Source organism: Cornus florida, unplaced genomic scaffold (assembly GCF_030987335.1).
Source record: "Cornus florida cultivar Cherokee Brave unplaced genomic scaffold, ASM3098733v1 CherokeeBrave_3.0.0_Hap2_Chr11, whole genome shotgun sequence".
Taxonomy (NCBI): Eukaryota; Viridiplantae; Streptophyta; class Magnoliopsida; order Cornales; family Cornaceae; genus Cornus; species Cornus florida.
The window spans coordinates 73548452-73570050 of NW_026775581.1; the positions used below are offsets into that span (position 1 = coordinate 73548452).

General features: G+C 31.5%; 2 protein-coding genes across 4 annotated transcripts; one reads left to right on the forward strand and one right to left on the reverse strand.

Moving 5' to 3' along the window:
- Nucleotides 1–16: 16 nt before the first annotated feature.
- Nucleotides 17–4911, reverse strand: LOC132283857 (trihelix transcription factor ASR3). 2 transcript variants are annotated; one of them, XM_059785889.1, is made up of 2 exons: nt 4130–4911; nt 17–562 (listed from the first exon to the last, which is right to left on the reverse strand). In XM_059785889.1, exons 1-2 carry the CDS (start codon nt 4653–4655, stop codon nt 150–152), a joined length of 939 nt encoding a protein of 312 aa, XP_059641872.1. In that variant the 5' UTR covers nt 4656–4911; the 3' UTR covers nt 17–149. The 2 variants fall into 2 exon arrangements, with proteins under 2 accessions (XP_059641872.1, XP_059641871.1); XM_059785888.1 differs by having other exon boundaries at nt 17–565; nt 4130–4909.
- A 9193-nt stretch (nt 4912–14104) lies between these two features.
- LOC132283493 (uncharacterized protein At4g15970-like) lies at nt 14105–20570 on the forward strand. 2 transcript variants are annotated; one of them, XM_059785440.1, is made up of 6 exons: nt 14105–14537; nt 17811–17961; nt 18076–18176; nt 19156–19637; nt 19763–19871; nt 20123–20570. In XM_059785440.1, the coding sequence occupies exons 1-5, from the start codon at nt 14232–14234 to the stop codon at nt 19818–19820; spliced, it is 1098 nt and encodes a 365-aa protein (XP_059641423.1). In that variant the 5' UTR covers nt 14105–14231; the 3' UTR covers nt 19821–19871; nt 20123–20570. The 2 variants fall into 2 exon arrangements, with proteins under 2 accessions (XP_059641423.1, XP_059641422.1); XM_059785439.1 differs by having other exon boundaries at nt 17811–18176.
- The last annotated feature ends 1029 nt before the right edge of the window (nt 20571–21599 follow it).

A 21599-nucleotide genomic window follows, 5' to 3' on the forward strand; every position in this document is an offset into this window, starting at 1 on the left:
TTTCAAATTCTTCAGGTGATTCTCAAGCTCTGAATCGAACTCATTTACTCTGATTTTGTCAGGAAAATCCACACACAGGTTCAAGTTACCCAATACATTACATTTACAACTAAAAAACGAAAATTTGACATTAATTTCCAAACTGAAAATTAACCACATTCCTGGACTAGATCACATAACCTGTCAAGGGTGTCAGAGAGATTTCCAAGGCATGCAATGAGCCTGTCGCCTTGACATCTCGTGAAATCAGTCTGAGAGGTCTCCATATTTTTCAGATCAGCTAACACAAAGTCCGTATCCTCACTCAGATTTCCTTCAAGTATGTCATTCATCAGTTCCACATCTTCAAGCAGTTTTGCAGCCATCATTTGCTCCTCCTCTTCTACACTGCTGTTCTCCAGTTTTATCTTCTCATCTACGCTGCGTTTTGGTGGCTTTACCTTTTCATTCAGGCTACTTTGCACCAGCGTCAATTTTTCCTCTGTGCTATGTTTCTGAGGCTTCACCCTTTTATCTATGCTGCGTCTTTTATGCAATGACCGGCGCCTTTGCTTCTTGAAACCTACTGCACCAAAAGTATAAAGTACTACCGTTAAAAGCCTAAGTTTTGACACAGCTTATATTAATCAATGTTAGTACAAATTCATCCGCCAAAGCATTACCATGACTCATAATTGGAGAAGCTTACGCTATCAGATATTTGTTCATTTAAGCAACTTTAACTTCCAGGTTATTCTGAATTCGTAGCGTTCGGATCTTACACTATGCAATTTCCTTCATTGATGAAAACTCAATTTTTGTATGGTTATTGGAAATTTGGAATTAATTCTACCAAGGCCAGAAATGACAACAGTTTAGCCAAATGAAAATGCTAATGCAAGGTTAGACTTGGACCAAAAATTGGTTGCTGTCCTCCACCAAACTCTGTTATTATATTTTTTTCTAGTTTTGGCAAGTGAAACTCTGATAATATTTATTCTGTAAATAATAAATTAAATAACGTCAAGTCACAGGACAATCCAGACAAACAAGTATGAATATATTTCCTGTGACAAGAAAGTTATTCCCCTTGTAAGATGTGGAAGCATTCATATTACAAGTGCATATTTAGATTTTTCATTTTTGGACTGGAGGAAAACCTGGACAACGAGAATCCAGAAACAAGTCAAGTCAAACATAGATTTCAGAAACACATACAAAGAGAATGGCTTACCCAAACTTTTCGCCAAATAACACTGTTTGCAAAAGTTCAGCACACAAAGATATCATTCAACATTATAATAAACTATCAAGCCCTCTTACCTAAAGCAAAAAACTTCATATCAGCATAAACAATTTTTACAACCAATCTGCTATTACCTAAAGCTCAAGTTCAAGATGTGTTATTAAACAGATTGGGTTCAATTGGTCAGAGAGATCATTAGCCATCAAGATCAATTTGCGAGAAGCAATTTTCATACATGCAAGAAGAATGATTATAACATTCCCGGTACTAGTTAAATTTATAATCATAATAAATATTGAGAATTATCAACCATCAGCGGCAAAATGATGCTCATGAAAAACATCTCCACTACCACTAGCCATCAAAATAACACGCATGAGCAAACAAGAGAAGAAAGAGACACTGTGAGGGCATAATTGACCTCTCCCTAGAACCAAATTAGTCAAGTACCACTGTTCTACACCAATTAGTTATAATTCCAACCCAAGGGAACAACTCCCAGAGATTTGAGTATATGATAATCAAATACACAGCAAGAAAGCATGACAAATGAATAAAAAAGAAAAACATGTTAGTAGAATCTCAAAGCATGTTGTTTTTGCTCGAGAAAAAAGGTGATTAGAGGTCATACCAACCATTCACTAGCAACATATGAAGTTGGGACTAATAACTCTTGGGTAAGCTTAAATGCGAAACTTTGGGGCAAGATACTAACTCCGCTTGTTTGGGGTGCTATGGAAGGAAATATCAAATTACCAAACAGAAACTAAAAGCGAGATATGGAAGCCCGAAATCCCAATTTGAAATTCCAGGTGGGCAACTTTTCTTTGTCACGTTTCCCTCAGAAACAGGCTACTCAAAGAGTCCCTTCAATTCCTCGTTTAAGGAACAAAGAGAAGATATAAAGGAAAAAGGCATTCCACACCCTAATAATCTTATAACTAATTCTGAAAACCAAAGCTTTAAGTTTCTAATCTATAATGAACTTCTGATGTCGCTAGGAGAAATTTAAACCATAAAAAGATGTCTGTTAAAATTGTAGTGAGATTTTGATTTCGAAGATCCAAGAAAGGCCCACCGATTCCAAAACATCCGATAATATTGATTTCTACGTTTTTGTGTAAAAAGGCAGAAATCAGTTTGAAGAAGTTTATCCTAACTTCCAAGCACCTTTTTTAGATAACTATCAATCAAATAGATATACAACTTTTAAGAAAATTTAATTGAACTTCTCAACAATAAAAAATTACAACTCAATTAGTAAAATGAAGTTTGCCAACACATGAGATTATAACTTACTTATCAAAAAAACTTAACAATTTGTCCAAGGAATATAGTATCAAGCAGCAGCTGAAGCTTCAAATAGCTACAAAAGTAATGGAATTTTTATTTTGACAAGTCGATAAAAGTCACAGATATAATATATCTTCTAGTTTTATCATGAATAATAACTTCTTTGGTATTCTCCGAATGTGGATGAGAAGGTGGATGCCATGAAGTAGGTGGTGGCAAAGGGATAAAATTTGAGCAAGATCGAACCTTATAGGATGCTTCGAGGAGAGTGCAGTCCAGGGTCCCCAGGACGGCTATTTGGCACACTGAAGTCTATCACCAAAATTAACTGTTGACAATGGAAAGAAGCAGATAATAGTTAATTGGTTTAACATGTGCAAGAAGGATGAGGAACCGCTTAATTGTTTGCTTCATCTTTGAATGGTCAAGATTTGTGGGCCATCATTGCAGTTGATTGGGTGACATTTAAATCAAAAAGGGAGACGACTCCAACTGGAGAGGAAGTAAAGTGAGTAGGAGAGTTAAGACAATCAAGCAGGTGGCTCCATCATCTTTGATGGGGTCTCTGGTTGAGTGAAATTGAACTCCTTTTTAGACTTCAGATTATAGGATTTTGAGTTCACTCTTTTTATCTAGATTATTGGAGCTCTTCTTTGTTGTTAAAAATTTTCTATAAAGTTTCAAGATGGGATGGATATAGCCTTTTACAACATCCTTGTATATAAATTTGTGTATCTATGGATGCACCTCTTAGATGGTTTTTAATTATAATTTTTACTGATTGTTAAGTGTAAGGACCGGAACCCTTGGCTGTGATATGGTATTATGCAAGGTCCATGATCTAGGCCTAGCAGCCCGGTTAAACACCCCTCCTTGATATTATCTAATGGCTTTTTCAACCGCACAAATTCTTTTCTTCAACTTATTTTCTATTGGGTTTGGTCTGAAAAGACGAGAGAAATAGAAAGTGGAAGATATTGAGATAAACTATATTATTGTATAGATATAATGCATTGAGGAAAACATCAGACAGATTGCATTTATGTTACTAGCCATAGAAGCAAATTCACACTTTGGAAGGGTCTAACAAGATTAGAGTAAAACTCTTCTTAAATGAAGCATTTGTATATGATACTTGAACAGTTCTTTCTGATTAAATCCAAAAGTAAGACGTACCTTATGTTCCATGTTATCACCTGATAAAACATTCTCTCCTCCACAAAGTTCTTAACACATTAATTAAACCATTTTAAACAAGAAAAACATCTACTCTACTTCCCAAAGTGGAAGGTCAGAGCATAGGGCAAATGGGTGTGCAAGTTTCTCGCCAAAAAGGAAAAACGTCAGTCCTTTTGTTATCATTATACCAACAATTACTGGGGAATTAAACACAAGCACCTTACCTCTCTTCTTTCCCTTTTTAGTTGAATTTTAACAAATAAGAATATCTCAACAACAATTAAACACTAAAATGGAAATACTCTGCACAATTGAAGTTTATCAAAATTATCTAACCCAAAAATAAAAAAAATAAAAATAAAAATAAAATAAAAATAAAAAATAAAAAATGAAAAACAACCATTTATGGAGTTGGAGATGAAAAGGCCATACCAGATTCAGCTATGACTTCCATCACATCGACCTTCGCTTCCGGATCGCTATCCGGGTCAGTTTCGCATCGATCCCCCTGTGCCTTCAAATAAACATCAATCAAATCGAACACCTCGGCATCGAAATTCTCAGGAAGCCCAAACTCTCTTCTGCTCTCACCGTCGAGAGACCAATACGACCTGGGTTTCGACTCAGATTCCCATTGCTTGATACCATTATACTCAGAGAGCAACGAATCCCATTTTCTGCGACACTGATTCAAACTCCTAGCAACATCCAAAGCGTTGCAGTTCTCCACTATTATGCTCCATTTCTGGAACGAAGAGAGGGTCTTGAGACACTCGCCTTCAACGGCTGAGATCTCGTTCACTAGAATCATCGATTCCTGTACGGTCCAGTCGGGAGCGACCTGGGAACGAGTGCGCCGTGAACCGGAAACCCGCGATGGAGGTCCGTCGCCGAGCTCCATTTCGTACTGATCTATGTCCTCCTCCTTGATTTTGGTTGGTCCGTAGGTGTTCGCCATTTTGTGTGTGGGTAGCTAGGTTTGGAGTCACGCGTGCCAGGTTATTAGAAATCCAAGTGTTCGGTGAAGATGGTCATCGAACTTCGAACCAACAGTGTCCCTGCCTCCATTTCGAATCCAGATTATATATATCATGTACAGAAAGAGATCCAGCAATATCGAAATAACGTTTCACTTTAAACTCTTTTTTACATTGAGATGCAAAAAGAAATATGGCATGTAATTTTTCTTTCAAGTACAAGTATTATAAGGGCACATAGGAATGGGATGGAGTTGATGCGTCTATAAATAGGTGGGTATGTGTATTACTTTGGGGAGTAATAATTTTTGGATAAATAAGTAAGTAATCATTTGTCACACTTCGTTTCTGAATCAGACTCCAATTTTAATTATGTGTGGAATTTGGATGAGGTTGATATGTGTATAAATAAGTATGCAGCACTACCTAACAGCTTGAGCTTTTAAATTATAACAATCTATTTTATCTCACATCATTTATAATTTGGTTAAAATTATAAAACTCCTTTCTTATTTTCAAAAACTATCAACTAACCCCCTCAACTAAAGAAATGATCATATTACCTTTGATGTTTTTAAAAAATCTATCATGTCACCCCCTCCCTATTAGTTTCCCGTCTAAAACTAGCTAGATCGTATCACGTGACAATCATATTCAACGGTTGCATCATTTTGCTAACCAAAATAGCTTTGTAATTTGTAATGACAAAATTACTCTTCTCACACTATAATTTCAATTTAATAAAATATTAATATATTATCAAGGGCATTATTGTCATTTTGCACTAACTTAGCAGCTTCATCACATAAAGGGGACAACGTGACATTTTTTGCTAGTTTAGAGGGTTGTTTGATAATTGAGGGAGTTATATGACGTTTTTGAAAACAATAGGAGAGTTTTATGATTTTAGCCATTTTAATTTAATATTACGGGGTGGTACCAAATTTGCATCTTAGATTTAGAATGGGTCAAATTCTAAATCCAAAATCCTAATTCAATGCTCTCAAGAGCATAACATAAATGTATTTAATAAATATAAAATTTTCGAATGCTTATTTTTTTCAAACTCTCTGTGGTTACTTGTATTTTTAATATAAGTGTTGTAATAGTGTTGCATGATTGGTCCTCAATACTTTGTGCATCAAAAAGGAAAGGAGGGGAGTGGGGAAAGAGTATTGGACTTTGGGAGTAAATGATTCTAGTTGTGTGCAGGCCATGTTATTAATATATTTAGGGTAAATTACATTTATCTTTTTTAAAATTTGGATAAATCTCATATAAGTAGAGCATTTGAAGTTTATTACTTAACTATCCTTAATACTATAAAAAGTCAATTATATCATTATATATTTATATGTAATATATTTTTAAAATACAAAATATATTATAAAATCTAAAAAAAATTAATTTTCTATCTCATCTCTCTAATTACTTTCTATCTAAAAGATTTGTTCAAATTTAAGAGAAAGTCAATGTAATTTATCCATATATTTACTTAATTAAATATAACACATTATTTTATTATTAGGACTTTTATAAATAGATGGACTAACCTTTTTAAAATAATAGACAAAACATGAACGATGCACCAATATCTATTCGGTTGGGGAAGAGTATTGGACTTCTTCGTGTACTATTAATTCCTTCATTTATTGGTCATTAGTTTGGAATTATAAAAGATGTAAGGAGATGCTCAGTACTTTCAAGTGCGCGCATTACAGCAATGTTCTTTCGATGCAGACACAATACTAGCATGAGATGCAGCCAAGTGTGGTGAGAGGGCCATGGCGCCCCAAAAATTTTTAATAAAATCTATTTATGATACTAAATTTAATCATTAATGGTGATTTTCTATAGAAAAATTAAATCTACAACCACCCCCGAACCCCCCCCCCCCCCCCCCCCCTCTTTTCTTTTTTTGGCTATTTATTGTTATTGCTTCAAAGTCTAATTCTTAATTATTATTGTAATTTTTTGCTACAATATGTTATATATATTCCACACACACACACACATATAAAAAAAAATGTTTGACAATTCGTAAACTCGGCAGTTCTTCTTCCATTTTCTTCTTCTCATATAATTTATAGATTTGCTCTTAACCATATACGGTAAAAAATGCACTAAAAAAAAAAAAAGTGTTTATAATTCTATTATTTACTTTTATATTACTATTTTGGCCCTCTCCTAAATAAATATTTCTTACTCTCCTCCTACTTGCAACACAACTACATTGAGAATTTTGCATGTATTGCATTCTCGATGTAATGGTGTCTCGATGCGATAGTGTTGTGTAATTAATGTAATGGTTTCATGTGTATTGCAGTTTGGAATTTGATGTAATAGTGTTGTGCGTGTTACTTCTTGGTATGCTTAATAATAAGTTTTGTAACTCGATACATGGTATTTTATGTGCATGGTATCAAAATGAATCCCTAGTAAAAAATAGAGGACCGTGCATAAGCCCAAGAAGGTTGAGCCAGTGAGGACACTAGGTCCTAAGAGGACGCAGGTATTCGGTGTATCCGGTACAGACGGTATGATGTGCCCGGGTGCATCGTATATATTCTCCCTAAGAGGAGGTGATTTTGACGTCCCACATCGTTTGAGGGGGAGAGATTATTGGCACTAGGGTTGCAATCGAGCTGAGCCGAGCCGAGCCGAGCCGAGCCATGGTGTGCTCGAGCTCGACTCGGCTCAAGTGATAGAATGCTCAAGCTCGGCTCGAGCTCGAGCTATTTAAGTTTTTTTTTTTTTTTTGTATTTCACATCTAACCAATCTAAAAAAAAAAAATGAGAAATAGATTTGCAGCAATAAAAAGAGAGAAGTTTGAGAGAAAAAGAGAAAGAAAGTGATAAATTTGATCAAAAATTAAACTTACCAGAGTTGATTTTGATGCAAGAAGTTGAGAGATGCACTGATCAATAGTAAACCCCAAAATCTATACTAAAAGTCAGTTTGGATGAAAGATAATTAATACATAAAAATCAAATATAAGAAAAGAAAGAGAGAGAAGTAAGATTTCATGATAAAAAGCAAACTGTTGAGTGTGTTGCCGCTGCTTGGGCTACTGATAATTTTAGAAAAAGGAGAGATGATTAGGGTTAGACATAAGACATGGGCTTGGGTTTGATTATACAGATGGACTTGTGTTTGATTGTACAGATGGACTTGGTTTTTATTTTTAAATGAATAAATGATAAAATTGGGTCTAAAACATAATAAAAAAATTTAATGGGCTTGTGTTTGATTGTACAGATGGACTTGATTTTTATTTTAAAATAAATAAATAATAAAATTGGGTCTAAAACATAACTAAAAAGTTTAATGGGCCTGTGGACTAAGCCTTCATGACATAAAATTATATATTATAATTGGATATGTGTGTGTGTGTGTGTGTATATATATATATTATAATCGAGTATGTTCGAGAATACCTTATCAAGCTCAGTTCGTGAACGATTCATCAACAAACGAGCCGAGCCTATTGATGTTCAGGCTCGGCTCGTTTATGAATCGAGCCTCAAAATTCGACTTGAGCTCGGTTCATTTATAAATGAACCAAGCTCGAGCCGAGTAATTAACGAGCCGAGCCCGAGTAGTTCGCGAACGACTCGGCTCGTTTGCAGCCCTAGTTGACACTTATATTTGTGAACGTCTCTTAGCTGTGTAGACGCATTTTAAAAATTACGAGTACAGAAAGTATACATGCAAAGTGAATAATATTTACACAATGTGAACGGGTGACATGGCAAGATTAGGCCACCCATTGACGTTACAACATTTTTATTAACATATTATAGGGGTGTTTTGTGCAATCAATCAATTCTTAGTGTCATTTTTTCTAAAAAATTAACCAAGAGTATTGTGTAAAATGTTAATAATTCAGGAAATCTTTTACAAGTTGCCATTAGATAAAAATACAATTAGATCATATATATATATATATATATATATATATATATATAAAGAATTAATAATTATTTATAAAAATTAAAAAGAAATTAAAAAAGCTTCAATTATCTAGAGTACGACGTGAGAAGAAGTGATGGGAGAGAGATAAAAAAAAAAGAGAAGAAAGAAGAATAATTTGGAGACAGGAGAGAGAGAGAACCCAGTGCCTCTCAATATGGTAATTTGTTGACTTTTGAAACAGGAGTTTGATTATAATAATTTTTTTCTTTTTTGAAAATGTAAATTTTGAGTATAATAGTTATTTCGTATATATAGTGGACAAGTCTGCCTCGGTGGATTGAATATTCCTATATGGGATCTTATGGAACTGTTTGATTCGGATCAATAAAAAAAACACACAGACACAGACACAACACACACCAAATATACACGCACACAGAGATTCTCTTTTCTATATATATATATATATATATATTCATTTTTGTATATTTAAAATTTCATGTTGTGCTTTATGATAGCATATTAATAATAATATATGTGAACGTGTCATTTTTGGCAGGTATCACCCATTTTGGCTACCGCGTTTAAAACGGTCACTCTATCGCTCTTCCTAAATTCCAAGGAAGAACCTAAACTATAAAGATTCCGTTTATTTAAATTCAACAATCTCTTTATAATGCACATAAACTAAACCCAAATATTATGGAAATAGCTATAACACAATAGTAATAATAAAATTGAGCCTCTCCCATATATGTAAACAATATAATAACATGCACTTCAATTAAGATTTAAAAAATCTCAATTCTTTCCATACTTTAATTGAGAGAAAATTATAAATATTTAATACATGTATATTATATATTCAATAAACAATTTAAAGTATTTAAATCTTTAAATTAATCAGGTCAATATTACTTGCTTATGCACCAAACTTGATAGAATAACATAAGAACATGGACCAAGTATCACTCAATTCCGAATAATAAAATAAATACTCAATAAATACCATCCATGTACATAACATTATTTGAAGCATGTAAACGAATTACATGCATTAAATATCCACTGCTCACAATTTAATCACAAGTACCTTACTGGTTAAAGAAAAGAATTTCAAAGCTTCATTAATAGCATGACTGAATTTATAATTGGAAATTCAAATAACCAGTAAATATTTTGAACCTTTATTACATATAGCAACTATAACCTCTAAAATTCTTCATGAAAATAAATTATTCAATGCATGCTATATGTTTAAAACTTTAGACAATAAACCCAACACGCACTATTTTCATATTTAATTAATGGGTCAATATACAAAGAAATGCATGTCTGCGTACATGACATAATTTTGTATCCATGGATACAAAATTACAAGCTATATTTTTTAAGTTTTATTGGAGCACATATTTTCGTCAATCATTTCTAACGGTGATGTGCATAAAATTTTTTCAAAAGTGAACAATCTTATAATAATCCAATAATAGTTCTCACCAGAGTATTAGGCCAAACAGAATAATAGTTTTTGGTAATAGTTTCAAAAAGAAACAAACCTTTTATATATATATATATCAGCATATCCAAGTATATATATTTCAAAAGTAATGAAAACTTTTTGAATTTTACCATTAAAATTAATATAATAAAATAACAAACTTCAAGGGGATTCTTAATTTATATATATATATATATATATATATATATATATGATGCATGTAACTCGTGCACAATATACAAAGTGTTTTATAAAGCATTTAAGTTTTCACAATTAAATCCATTACATTTTTTTCATCGTTAGTCGTGCATACTTTATAAAGAAAACAAATTCTAATACATTGCATAATAAACTGGTTGCTTAAAAAAATTCTCGTGTTCGACGTGCACGATAGTATTTTAAAACAAAATCTTATATGTTTATATATAGATTTATTTATATATCCATGTATGAATGAGTACAAACACGCGCAATTTTGAACACTACATTTAATTAATCACTCATGAAAATCGAGTACACAAAGGCACAAAAAATAAAGTTTACGCAACATGTGGGATTTCAAATATCAATAATTATTTATTTATAATTCAAATATACTGACTCAAGTATACTAGATTATATAAATTAATCTTTACTATTTTGACTTCTACAAATCCTAATCTGGCTTTGATACTAATTATTGAGTTTTATTTCAATAATTCATGTAGAAATCAAGAACACTTTAATTAATTAAAGAGTAGAAACTTTTCTCGTACCTGATTGATGATTAAACCGCTAAATACTTTCAGAATATCCATCGATTGAAAATTGTTCTTCGATAGGGCTGAATAAGGATTTTAAAACACTTTTATATAATAACAATAGGGGGACGACATCTCTACAAATAAATATTTCTAAGTCTCCCTTCCTATCATGAAAACTTAAATTTAAATAACACTAAGTTGAAAAATCACTATCACCTAGTTTAATTATATCAAATTGAAAAGTACAATACAATCCATCAAATATCAATAATCACGTTATAATTATATTTTAAAAACGTAACGCATACAACCATAAAATAATTTTTATTATTTATATATATATATAAATTTCAACATAACAAACTTGCTAAACATTGTTTCGTTGAAAGGGAGAATCTTGCACCGACAATGGTGCACCAATGCTCTGGAAGTGGTATCATCCTAGTGTAATTATAAAACTGGTCCAACAAAAGCCAATTTTTTTCAACCAATGTATATATATGTAAATGTATATATATATATATGAACACCTTTTCCATATCAATAAGACCATTTGTTTTTCAACTTAAAACATATACCTTGGAAAATAATTATAATTTGATTTGGAACAATTTGGATGTGTTTTGATTGTGTTACAATTCAAGTCAGGCTAGGATTGAATTAAAATCACATTTCTAGGCAAAGATCAATCAATAAAAAAAACATTTTGGATCAAATTGGACTCATAGGTCTGGTAAAATTGTCTACATCTACTATATTTAGTCGAGTGGTAAAATTGTGTAAGAGTGTGTGTCGACTGTCGAGTGTGATTATAATAAATAAAAAAAAAATTATTTTTTGATAATGTGAATTTTGAGTATAATAAATCTTTCGTATATATAGTGGATTTTCCTCGATCCTGCCGGGGACAAGTCTGCCTCGGTGGACTGCCTAATATTATTTAGTGGATTGATTATTCCTCGATGGGATCTTATGGAACTGTTTGATTTGAATCAATTGAAAAACACACACACACCAAATATATATATATATATATACACACACACACACAGATTCCCTTTCTCTATATATATTCATTTTTGTATATGTAAAATTCATGTGTGCTAGAGGCGTACTTGGTTTATGATAACATATTTCTATTTTTTCATACCATTTTCTGAATAACTATACAAAAATCTGATTAGTTAAAAAATATTTTATAAAAAATTAGTTTAAAAAATAATTTTTTAGAGAATTAATTTTTATAGTTTTTTTAAAGCAATTTTGTTCTTATTGGAAAATGACATTGGAACTTCTATACATACGTATGCCATATGGGATAAGAAAAAGGAGTAGGAATCTTTTTATTTTAAAACAATAATATCGCCCCATTACTAAGTCATATCTATAAAATATAATAAATAAATAAAGAATATTCTTATGCGTGGGGTCCATTCCATGTGAGACGACACTGTGTGGGGTCAAATATAATAAATAAATAAAATATAAAGAATATTCTTATGCGTGGGGTCCATTCCAGGTAGATCTTACCTCTTGGAATTGTCCCACCTGATTTAATGGAGTCCACATGTGAGACGACTCTGTCTTGGTATGAATAATTATCAAATGATTTTCGACCATTTGATATTTGATGAATTAATTTAATTAGATTATTATTTATATTTTTTTATAACATAATAATACACTTATTTGAGGCTATTTTTTTAATTCAAAAATCTGAATTGAATTAGTCCAAGTATTAATAGTTCAGAACTATTGAGATTATCGGTTCGCTATTTTTTTTTTTTTTTTTCAAACTTTTTCCTTGCATAACATAATTTTTTTTTTTTTTTTTTTTTTGGGTCCTGACCCCAACTCGTATAATTAACCTTTAATTAAACATTCGTTTTTCATTTTCTTTTTCTCAGAAAATAAAGAATGAAGAATCTAATTATACAAATAATTAGCATTACTCTTCTCCATTTTTCTATGTTAAATGGTAAGAATTGAACTTTAATTAATTTTTTTTTTATTATTATTTGTCCTTACCCCAACTCGAACCCTAATCCTCCTCATTGAGAGCGATATCATAACAACCAAATTAATGGCTCGGTCGTCAACTGAATTTTTTTCTTACAAATTAGCATACCTTTTATTACCGTAAGTAATCTAAAATTGACGGGCACTAATATTTCTTCAAACCATTCTAGAACTTGTAGACTCTGTCCGTTACCTTTGGGACAATGGCTAAATCGTCAACTTAAAATAATTTACCATTCTGTATATTTTTATTTTTTTCTGTTTTACTTTAATATGAACAATTAATTCATGAAAAGAGGCAATTTATTTAGAAAGAATAATGTTATCGTTTGCTCAAGTCCATTGTAGAGAGACGTCCATCAACTTATGACGTTGAGCTCAAAGACAATAAAACAACTATTTCGTGGACGGTTTCTTCAAGTGTGATGAGAGAGACTTCGATTCATTCAAAGCACAAAAATGGAACTAAAACTAAGTTGTTGAAATATACTACGTATTAAATTGCCTTACTACTAGGAATACTTAATTAAATACAACATGTATATATATGTGTATGTTATGGTAGGGCCCACATAGGGACGACTAAGAAAATAAGAAATAAAAATAAAAATAAAAAATTAAGGAAAGAAAAATAAGAAGAAGAAGAATTACCATAGGTAATAGAAGAAGAAAAAAGGAATGACATAACTTTAAAAAGATTTTTAAAAAAAAAAATTAGAGCATGATTGAAGTAGGGAAATTTTATTTTTTAAAAAAATTAAAATAATTTAATGGGAAAAAAAAATGAAAGAATTAAAAAAAAAATGGAAATTAAAATAGTTTTAGGAGGCACAATATATATATGTAAAAATAAATAAAAAAATAACCATATATAATACAATGGACAGGTCAGGGCACCTAACATATACTGGCTCTGCCCCGCCCCAATCATTAGTTCAAGACATTTTTCATCCAAATTTGAAGTGTTACCAGAACACTAAGGTTTAATGGAAAATAAGTATAGGGATTGTCAAACTCTCCATAGGAAAATTAATCCTAGATCTTTGAAAAGTCTTAACAATAATTCACTATTATTAATTTGCATGTTTTTTTTTTATTATTATTATATTATTAATTTGCAGATTGCAATGCCGACCCCCTCTGTCTCTCTCTACGTCTCTCTCTACGTCTCTCTATTATATATATATATATGTAACAAGCATGTGAGGGACCACCATTCTTAGCTGTTATATATATGTTAAGTACCATCAGTTACCAGTATTATTTCACATAATTACATTTATTAATTGACAAGAAGCAAAACTTTTCATATACTTATCCTATAAACAATTCAATAGCTCAAGCCACGACGTTGACTTGGATCGATGCATGTTTTGTTAAAATGAGCATCACCATAGACAACAAGAAGGAGCTAGAGCCAAATCCCAAGAAGAATCATCGTTCAACCGATCATAGGATGGTGGACACCGGCGGCGAAGCGGACAACAAGTCTCTCGAGTCAGGAGGCAACCACCACCACCACCACCACCTCAACAACCACCAGTTTTTCCGGCAATTCCTGAGAATCACGGTGTTGTTCGTGGTGGTGGCCGCACCGTGTCTTGTTCTTTATCATTGGACTCATCCTTTCGAGTTGTTGCCCAACTACAGCTCCTCCTCTTCTTCTGACCATAACTATGCTCTTTGTGTAAGTACTTAATTATCCTAAAATTTTCCTCTTACAGACAATTGATACACACACACACACACGCATATAAAAAATTCTCGTTACCAAAAAAAAAAATTTGAAGTTTAACAATTCTTTCTATCTATATATGCAAATATAAAAGATGTTTGTTTTCTCTCTAACAGTTTCATTTCATATAAATATATATAATTGTAATTAATTAATTTTAGGAAAAAGTGTTCGTGTTTATGTCATTATAATGTATTGCGACATTGGAGCTCACAGTTAAGGGTAGCAATTCAACCTCATCGAAACCTGACTCTTCTCTCATATATTCTGTGTCATTACATTTACTTATGTAACAACTACGTTACATCAAATTCATACTACGTTACAAAGTTTACAACATATTCACATATATATCTGTTAAGTTTTTATTTTTATATTTTTCTCTTAATTGATACTCACATTACTCTCTAAATATTTAAATATAAGATCTGATATTTCATAAAGCACTAGAGTCAAAGTACTCATCCTTAGACCTTCTAAAAAACACATTATTAATTATTATTATTATTATTTTTGATGTGTAACAATATTTGAGGGGGAGGATTAGGACAATTTGGGTCATAGGCTTAAGGTCTAATTATTATTGAGTATACAATAGGATGGATGGGGTTTTGATTGATGAGTTAGTGGATGAAATGTATTGGCAAACACTCAATAAATATTAGGCCAGGTGAGACATGACATGTCTATTGCATATATAGACACAACCTGTCCCATTCCCACTAAAACTTGTACAAATTTATTAATTCTTTTTGGGTTAGAATTTAAGTGCCTTTGCAATCAATATTACAATTTAAAGTTATTTATATGAATTACATAAAATCCTCTTGACTTGTACTGTTTTGAATATAACTCTCTTTTTTATCAAAAAAGAGTTACTTTTACTAAATACCTCTACTAAGTTAAGAAAGCTTATACAATTTGTCCAATTATAATTTTACTTTGTAGGGGGTGTTTTTGATAATAATTCAAGAAGCAACTCTGGATTAATTGGAGACTTGGAGGGAATTTTGTTGATCAAAGAAAATAAAAAAATTAAAAGGAGTTTATTGTAAAAAGTTTAATGCAATTCGTACAATTATTTATAATGATCACTATTATATATGAAATAAATGTAAAAATATCAATACGTCAACATCATCTATTAATTTTGAGACGTGGTCTTTTTTTCTTTTTCTTTTTCTTTTTTTAAATTATTGAATTTTCATCATTTGGTGGGAGACTAACATTTTTCTTTACGATTTGATGCGAAAATTCACCATCCATCTAGACAGTATTGACCCAGTTGTTATAATTGAGCCTTTTATTTATTTTTTATTTATGTGATGGACAGTATGATATTGTTATCCAAATGTTTTTTATTTTTTTCACCAAACACGTGTTATTCGAAAGTCAACAGAGGATGTGAAGTGTTCACACATATATTACATATGTGATATATCCTAGTTCTAGAAATTAATATGCCAACTTGAATAACAGTCTTGGCCTAATTGAACAAAACCTCAGTACACAAAGACTAGCATATGCATAAAATAAGTGTACTATATATATATATATATATATATATCTATGTTATATAGCAGCTCTGCTCAAAACATGATTTTTGTATGTCTGTGTAAATGTAATAGTGTCTAATTTATGTCCAGCGACTTCGTCGGCGCATAAAGGCCAACTTTCCAAATTAGTGTATTCGCGTTCGAATTTCAATCCCCGTACTCCCAACTTATCTAACAGGGTGAATTACATTAAATTTCTCTTTTTTATCTGTATTTTTCACTAAACTTTTTTTTTTTCTTTTTTTTTTTCTTGTTAATAAACCCCCTTCAACTATTTGAGGGAGGTAATTTAACTAACGAAAGTTAGTTCAAAGGGAGCTGTTTGAATATTTAGTTTCTCATATGTTTTTTAGACAAAAATATCCTTGTACCTATTTTAATATACCCTCACATATATATCTACTTTATTATTACTTTTAGCCACATATCTTCCACCATTGCAACAACACGTACTCTTTCATCATTATAATATTATATATAATTTCTATCATAATATAATGGTATATATACTATGTGTCATTAAATATTATTTATATTATATTTTCATTTCCATCTAGCCTTCAGACCAATATAAATTTAGGTTTTTTTCTTGAAATTTATCTGCTATATATATATATATATATTTGAGAATTATATTGTGCATTCATTTATTTGGTTTTTATTGATTTTCATTTTATATAGATTTATTAAAGGCACACTACGAGAAATAATGCCTAATTTTTTCCCTTTTATATATTAATATTTATGCCTACATGTTTTCTTCTTCTTCTTCATTTTTTTTTAATTTATATATATATTTCAATATCATTTTTTTCTATAAAAAAATAAAAAATTCCTTCCATGTGACTAATGTGAACTTTTCAGTTTAGTAAAATGTTAAAACAAAAAAAACAATAAAAGTGTTAATTTTTGTGAATAATGTCGTTTAGGTTATTTAATAAATAAAAAAACAAGAAGCAAAGTAAATTTTCAAATAGGTTTTAATGGGTATTTAAGTCAATCCATATTTTAGTTTTCTTTCAACTAACTTTCGTTAGTTAAATCACCCCCTTTGAATAGTTGAGGGGTTTTTTTTGGCAAAAAATTAGAAAAAGGGAGTTTAATGAAAAACATTAATAGAAAAGGGGGGTTTAATGTAGTTATCTCTTATTGCTTGCTTGGATTATACACTGTATATATGTTTTGACTTAATTGCACTTCGACCTCTATGCTATTTGTGGGTAAACTATACTTTTGAATAACCAAAGGTTTTTGACCCAATGGTATAACCTCCCCATCTTCAAAGAAGAGAGGTGGGGTTCGAGCACTGGCGTGGGCAAAAAAGTGTGTGTATTCGCTTTACCACCAAAAAAAAAAAAAAAAAAAAAAAAAACTGTACTTTTGAATATATAAACTGTATAATAGCACTTACTTCCTTACCATTAGTTTTTCATTAAATAAGATGGGTAAAATGATTTTTTTTTTTTTTTTGTCCATTTTAAAGAGAAATATCTCATTAAATATAAAATATATTAATTGTAAAGCTACAAAATATGAAGTAACTGTTTTACCAAGGCATCTGAACTTGAAATTAGCTAGTCTCTTTGTTCATTGTTCACTTCAACTTTTCTTTTTCTTTCTTTCCTGCATTTTCAGTTAATGTTTTGATCCAACTTTGTCACATTTTAAGGACAAGGATGTTTCGGAGTTGAAGAAGGTTCTGAAAAATGCTTCCATGGCAGACAAAACTGTTATTCTAACAACTCTAAACGACGCGTGGGCGGAGCCAAATTCTATACTTGATGTGTTTCTTGAGAGCTTTAGGATTGGGGATCAAACCAGTAGGCTTTTGAATCATTTGGTGATTATAGCTCTAGACCAGAAGGCATATGCTCGTTGCTTAGCTTCACACCCTCATTGTTATGCTCTCAAAACTCAAGGCAATGATTTTTCAGGTGAGGCGTATTTCATGACTGAAGACTACTTGAAGATGATGTGGAGAAGGATTCGTTTTTTACAATCTGTTCTTCGTTTGGGATACAACTTTGTTTTCACGGTATGGGATCTCTTTTCTCCTTCTCTAATTTGAATCCATGTCATCGATTTGTGCATACAATTTAGGTAGTTTTTGTGAATGGTATATCTATTAGTTGAAGCATTATAAATATAAGACATATTGTTATATGGTTTGCCATATCGTTCGATACGCGACCTTTTTTCAAGTTCGATATGTGACCTGTATCGGTCAGTTTACACTGATTTTGTCCGAGTCGATTACACCGCGATTGACTGATACCACGACTGTAACCAATACGGTGAACCATTATCAGTGTTCAATTAGCTATAGTTCTTGATTATAGTTATACATGTGTAACAAAACGGTCTCATCAAATTTATTAACGGTCATAGATGGTCAATGTTGATGTGACAAGTTCTTTTTGTTTGTGAATATACTTTTGTTCAATACATGTGCAAAAAGATAAGTATACCCCAATTTGAAGGGCATATTTGTTATATATAACTATAAAACTTGCTACATTAGCGTTGTCCATATATAATCGTCAGTGAAATTGATGGCATGGGTCATTTTGTTATCTACATGTAATTAGAAGGGAGATAACTGTAATAATTCAAAATGCAAGGGAGATAAATATAAAAATTTCTAACTAGAGGAGAGGTAAAAATATAATTTACCCAATTATTAAAGTTGGTTATTAGGATGTTTTATCAACTCCACATAAAAAAGGGTAAATTATGTTCACCTCTCTTCTAGTTAGCTAAAAGTTCAAACGGCTCCCTTCGATTTTTAAGAATATCATTTATCTCCCTTAAAATGGTGTCCGTCCAAATTAAAGTTAGTCAATGCTATTACTGTCAGCATGCCGAGAACCCAAAAAGTCCATATTACCTCTGACTTTGTCAAAAAGACCTAAAATTTGAACTTATGCCAATGTATTTCATTTTTAACCTAACTACAGCATCACAAGCTCTTTCTAAATGAGATGATTTTGTATTGCTGTTATTTTTGTCTACAGGATGCTGATATAATGTGGTTTCGAGATCCATTTCCACGTTTTTTTCCGGATGCAGATTTCCAGATTGCTTGTGACAATTTCTGGTTCAAATCTGACGATTTAAATAACAGACCAAATGGAGGTTTCACCTACGTAAAATCCAACAATCAGACGATCCAATTTTACAATTATTGGTACTCTTCGAAAGAGAATTATCCAGGGATGCACGACCAAGATGTGCTCAATAAGATAAAATTCGATCCTTTCATCAAAACAATTGGGCTCAAGATTAGGTTTTTGGACACGGCTCACTTCGGCGGACTTTGTGAACCTAGCAAAGATTTCAATGCAGTCTGCACAATGCATGCAAATTGTTGTTATGGTTTAGAGAGCAAAGTTCATGACCTGAGACTCATGCTTGAAGACTGGAGAAAATTTATGGCATTGTCAACTGATGTAAGAGCTTCACAACCATCATCTTGGAGTGTTCCAAAGAACTGCAGGTAGCAACTAAGAGGACTCAATTTATGCTCAATTAATTAGTACACAAATTAAGCAAATAAAATTAGATATTAGTTGTTTTTGTTTTCTGAAATAAGTTCATTATTGCATGGTTATTTTCTTCCAGTCTTTCAAATTTTCATCCTCCTGATTCACCAAAGAAGAATGGAGGAGGAAGGATGTAACAATTGAGAAAATGACTAGACTTTGGAGTAGTCCTATTTATACACTTGAAGGTAAATTGCTTTTTGTTTGCTAGTCACAGTTTAGAGTTTTTAATGTGTCTTTCTTTTAGGAAATTATACAAAATGCTTTGGTATTATTGTTTGGATATTTCACTTTGTTGCATTTTTAGAGAAACTCAAAATAATAATAATAATAATAATAGTAAGACTTCACTTGAATATATATATAGATATATATTTCAGCTTGCTCGCTCCCTAAGTTGTCACAGTCAATTGACATAAAAATCGTGTTATTGTTACAGGGCCTTGCACGAAGCTATGAATCATAATCAAGGTTCTTATATCTCCGAGCACTTCCATCTTCCAAATTGTGAATTAATTGGTTTATTTTATAATTTTCATGGGCACACAAAGGGGATGAACACAAATGTAAATTAATTTATGATTCTATTTTTTTCTTTTCATTTCCTTTTTTTAAACTAATAGTCAGACATTATTTTTGCAACTCCAAGAACAATGGCGGTTGGAGCCTTAGGAAATTTAGACGGTTGCGGGCTACCGCCGGTTTAGAAAAAAAAAGACCCTTACTTCTTCTAATTAATTCTTCTACTTCTTTTATTTTATTTTTTATTTTTTATGTAAGTCTCATTATAGATTTTTTTATTTAAAATATGCTCTCTCCAATTTTTATTTGAATCATTTAAATGTAATAATATGCAAATTCTAATAATAGAAAGAGATTGTCTCTCATTTAATGCATCATTAGGAGAAAAAATTTATTGCTCCCTATGTATCAATGACATAGTATCACATATGTCAACTGATTAGATACGCAGTGATAGAACCTATTAATATAAATCACTTTTACTTATGTGACGAAGTATCAAATGTGTAGCGAAGTCTTTCTCTACCATTAGAGTCCAGCTTTGTATGATATCGGGCCGACGTAACCCAACCCGACTTCGGGTTGAAGTCGGGTTGGGATCAGGCTGGCTTGGGTCTGCCTAACTTGCAAACCTAGTAATAATACGACATACTAAAATAAAACACTTTTACTTATATAATGAAATATCAAAGGTGCAGCGAAGTCTTTTTCCACCATTAGAGTCCAAATTTGGACTTTAAGCTATGGAAAATGAAAAATTGAGTGAGAGACTGTAATTAAGAAACTAATTATCTAATTAAATGCAAAAAAAAAAAAAAAAAAAATGTTACCTAAAAGAGAGAGGAAACTCTTCTTCCTTTCTTTTCATTCTTCTCTTCCTTCTTGCTCCCTCTTCTTCTTGAGAAAAGGTTATGGAGGAAGCAGGGACAGATTTAGGAATTCATATGAGGGGGAGCAAATTTATACAGAAGAATTTTTTTATAATTTAAGTGGGGGCAATTTCAAATTTTTATGAATATAAATGCAAAAAAATATAAATTTAAGGATATAAAATGTAATAATAAAAAATTTTAATGGGTGTCCGTGCCTATATGAAAGGTCAAAATGAAAAGAAATACTTTTATATTACTAAAGGAGCTTTGGGTAGCTCCAAAAGAAGGCTATCAACTTGGACCTAATCTTCTTGTTAAATGCAGCCAAAGTTGAAAATGGGCATTTGATTTCTAAGTAAATCAAGACTTTGTTTATTAAATTTTGATGGTTCAAGTTGATTTTTTCATTTGAGTATTAATTAAATGGGTCAAATTTGAGGTCAAAGGTGAAAAGCCAAAGTTTGACTGTAGAATCTGGAGAATCAGAGTTCATGAATCTAATTATGATGAAAATAAAATTTG

Coding starts and splice junctions, on each gene's coding strand:
- LOC132283857 (XM_059785888.1), bottom strand. CDS start 4,655: ATGGCGAACACCTACGGACCAACCAAAATCAAGGAGGAGGACATAGAT. Junction 566..4,129: donor GGAAGTCATAGCTGAATCTG/GTATGGCCTTTT, acceptor CTTTTGGTGCAG/TAGGTTTCAAGAAGCAAAGG.
- LOC132283493 (XM_059785439.1), top strand. CDS start 14,232: ATGAGCATCACCATAGACAACAAGAAGGAGCTAGAGCCAAATCCCAAG. Junction 14,538..17,810: donor ACCATAACTATGCTCTTTGT/GTAAGTACTTAA, acceptor TCACATTTTAAG/GACAAGGATGTTTCGGAGTT. Junction 19,638..19,762: donor AGTGTTCCAAAGAACTGCAG/GTAGCAACTAAG, acceptor ATTTTCTTCCAG/TCTTTCAAATTTTCATCCTC.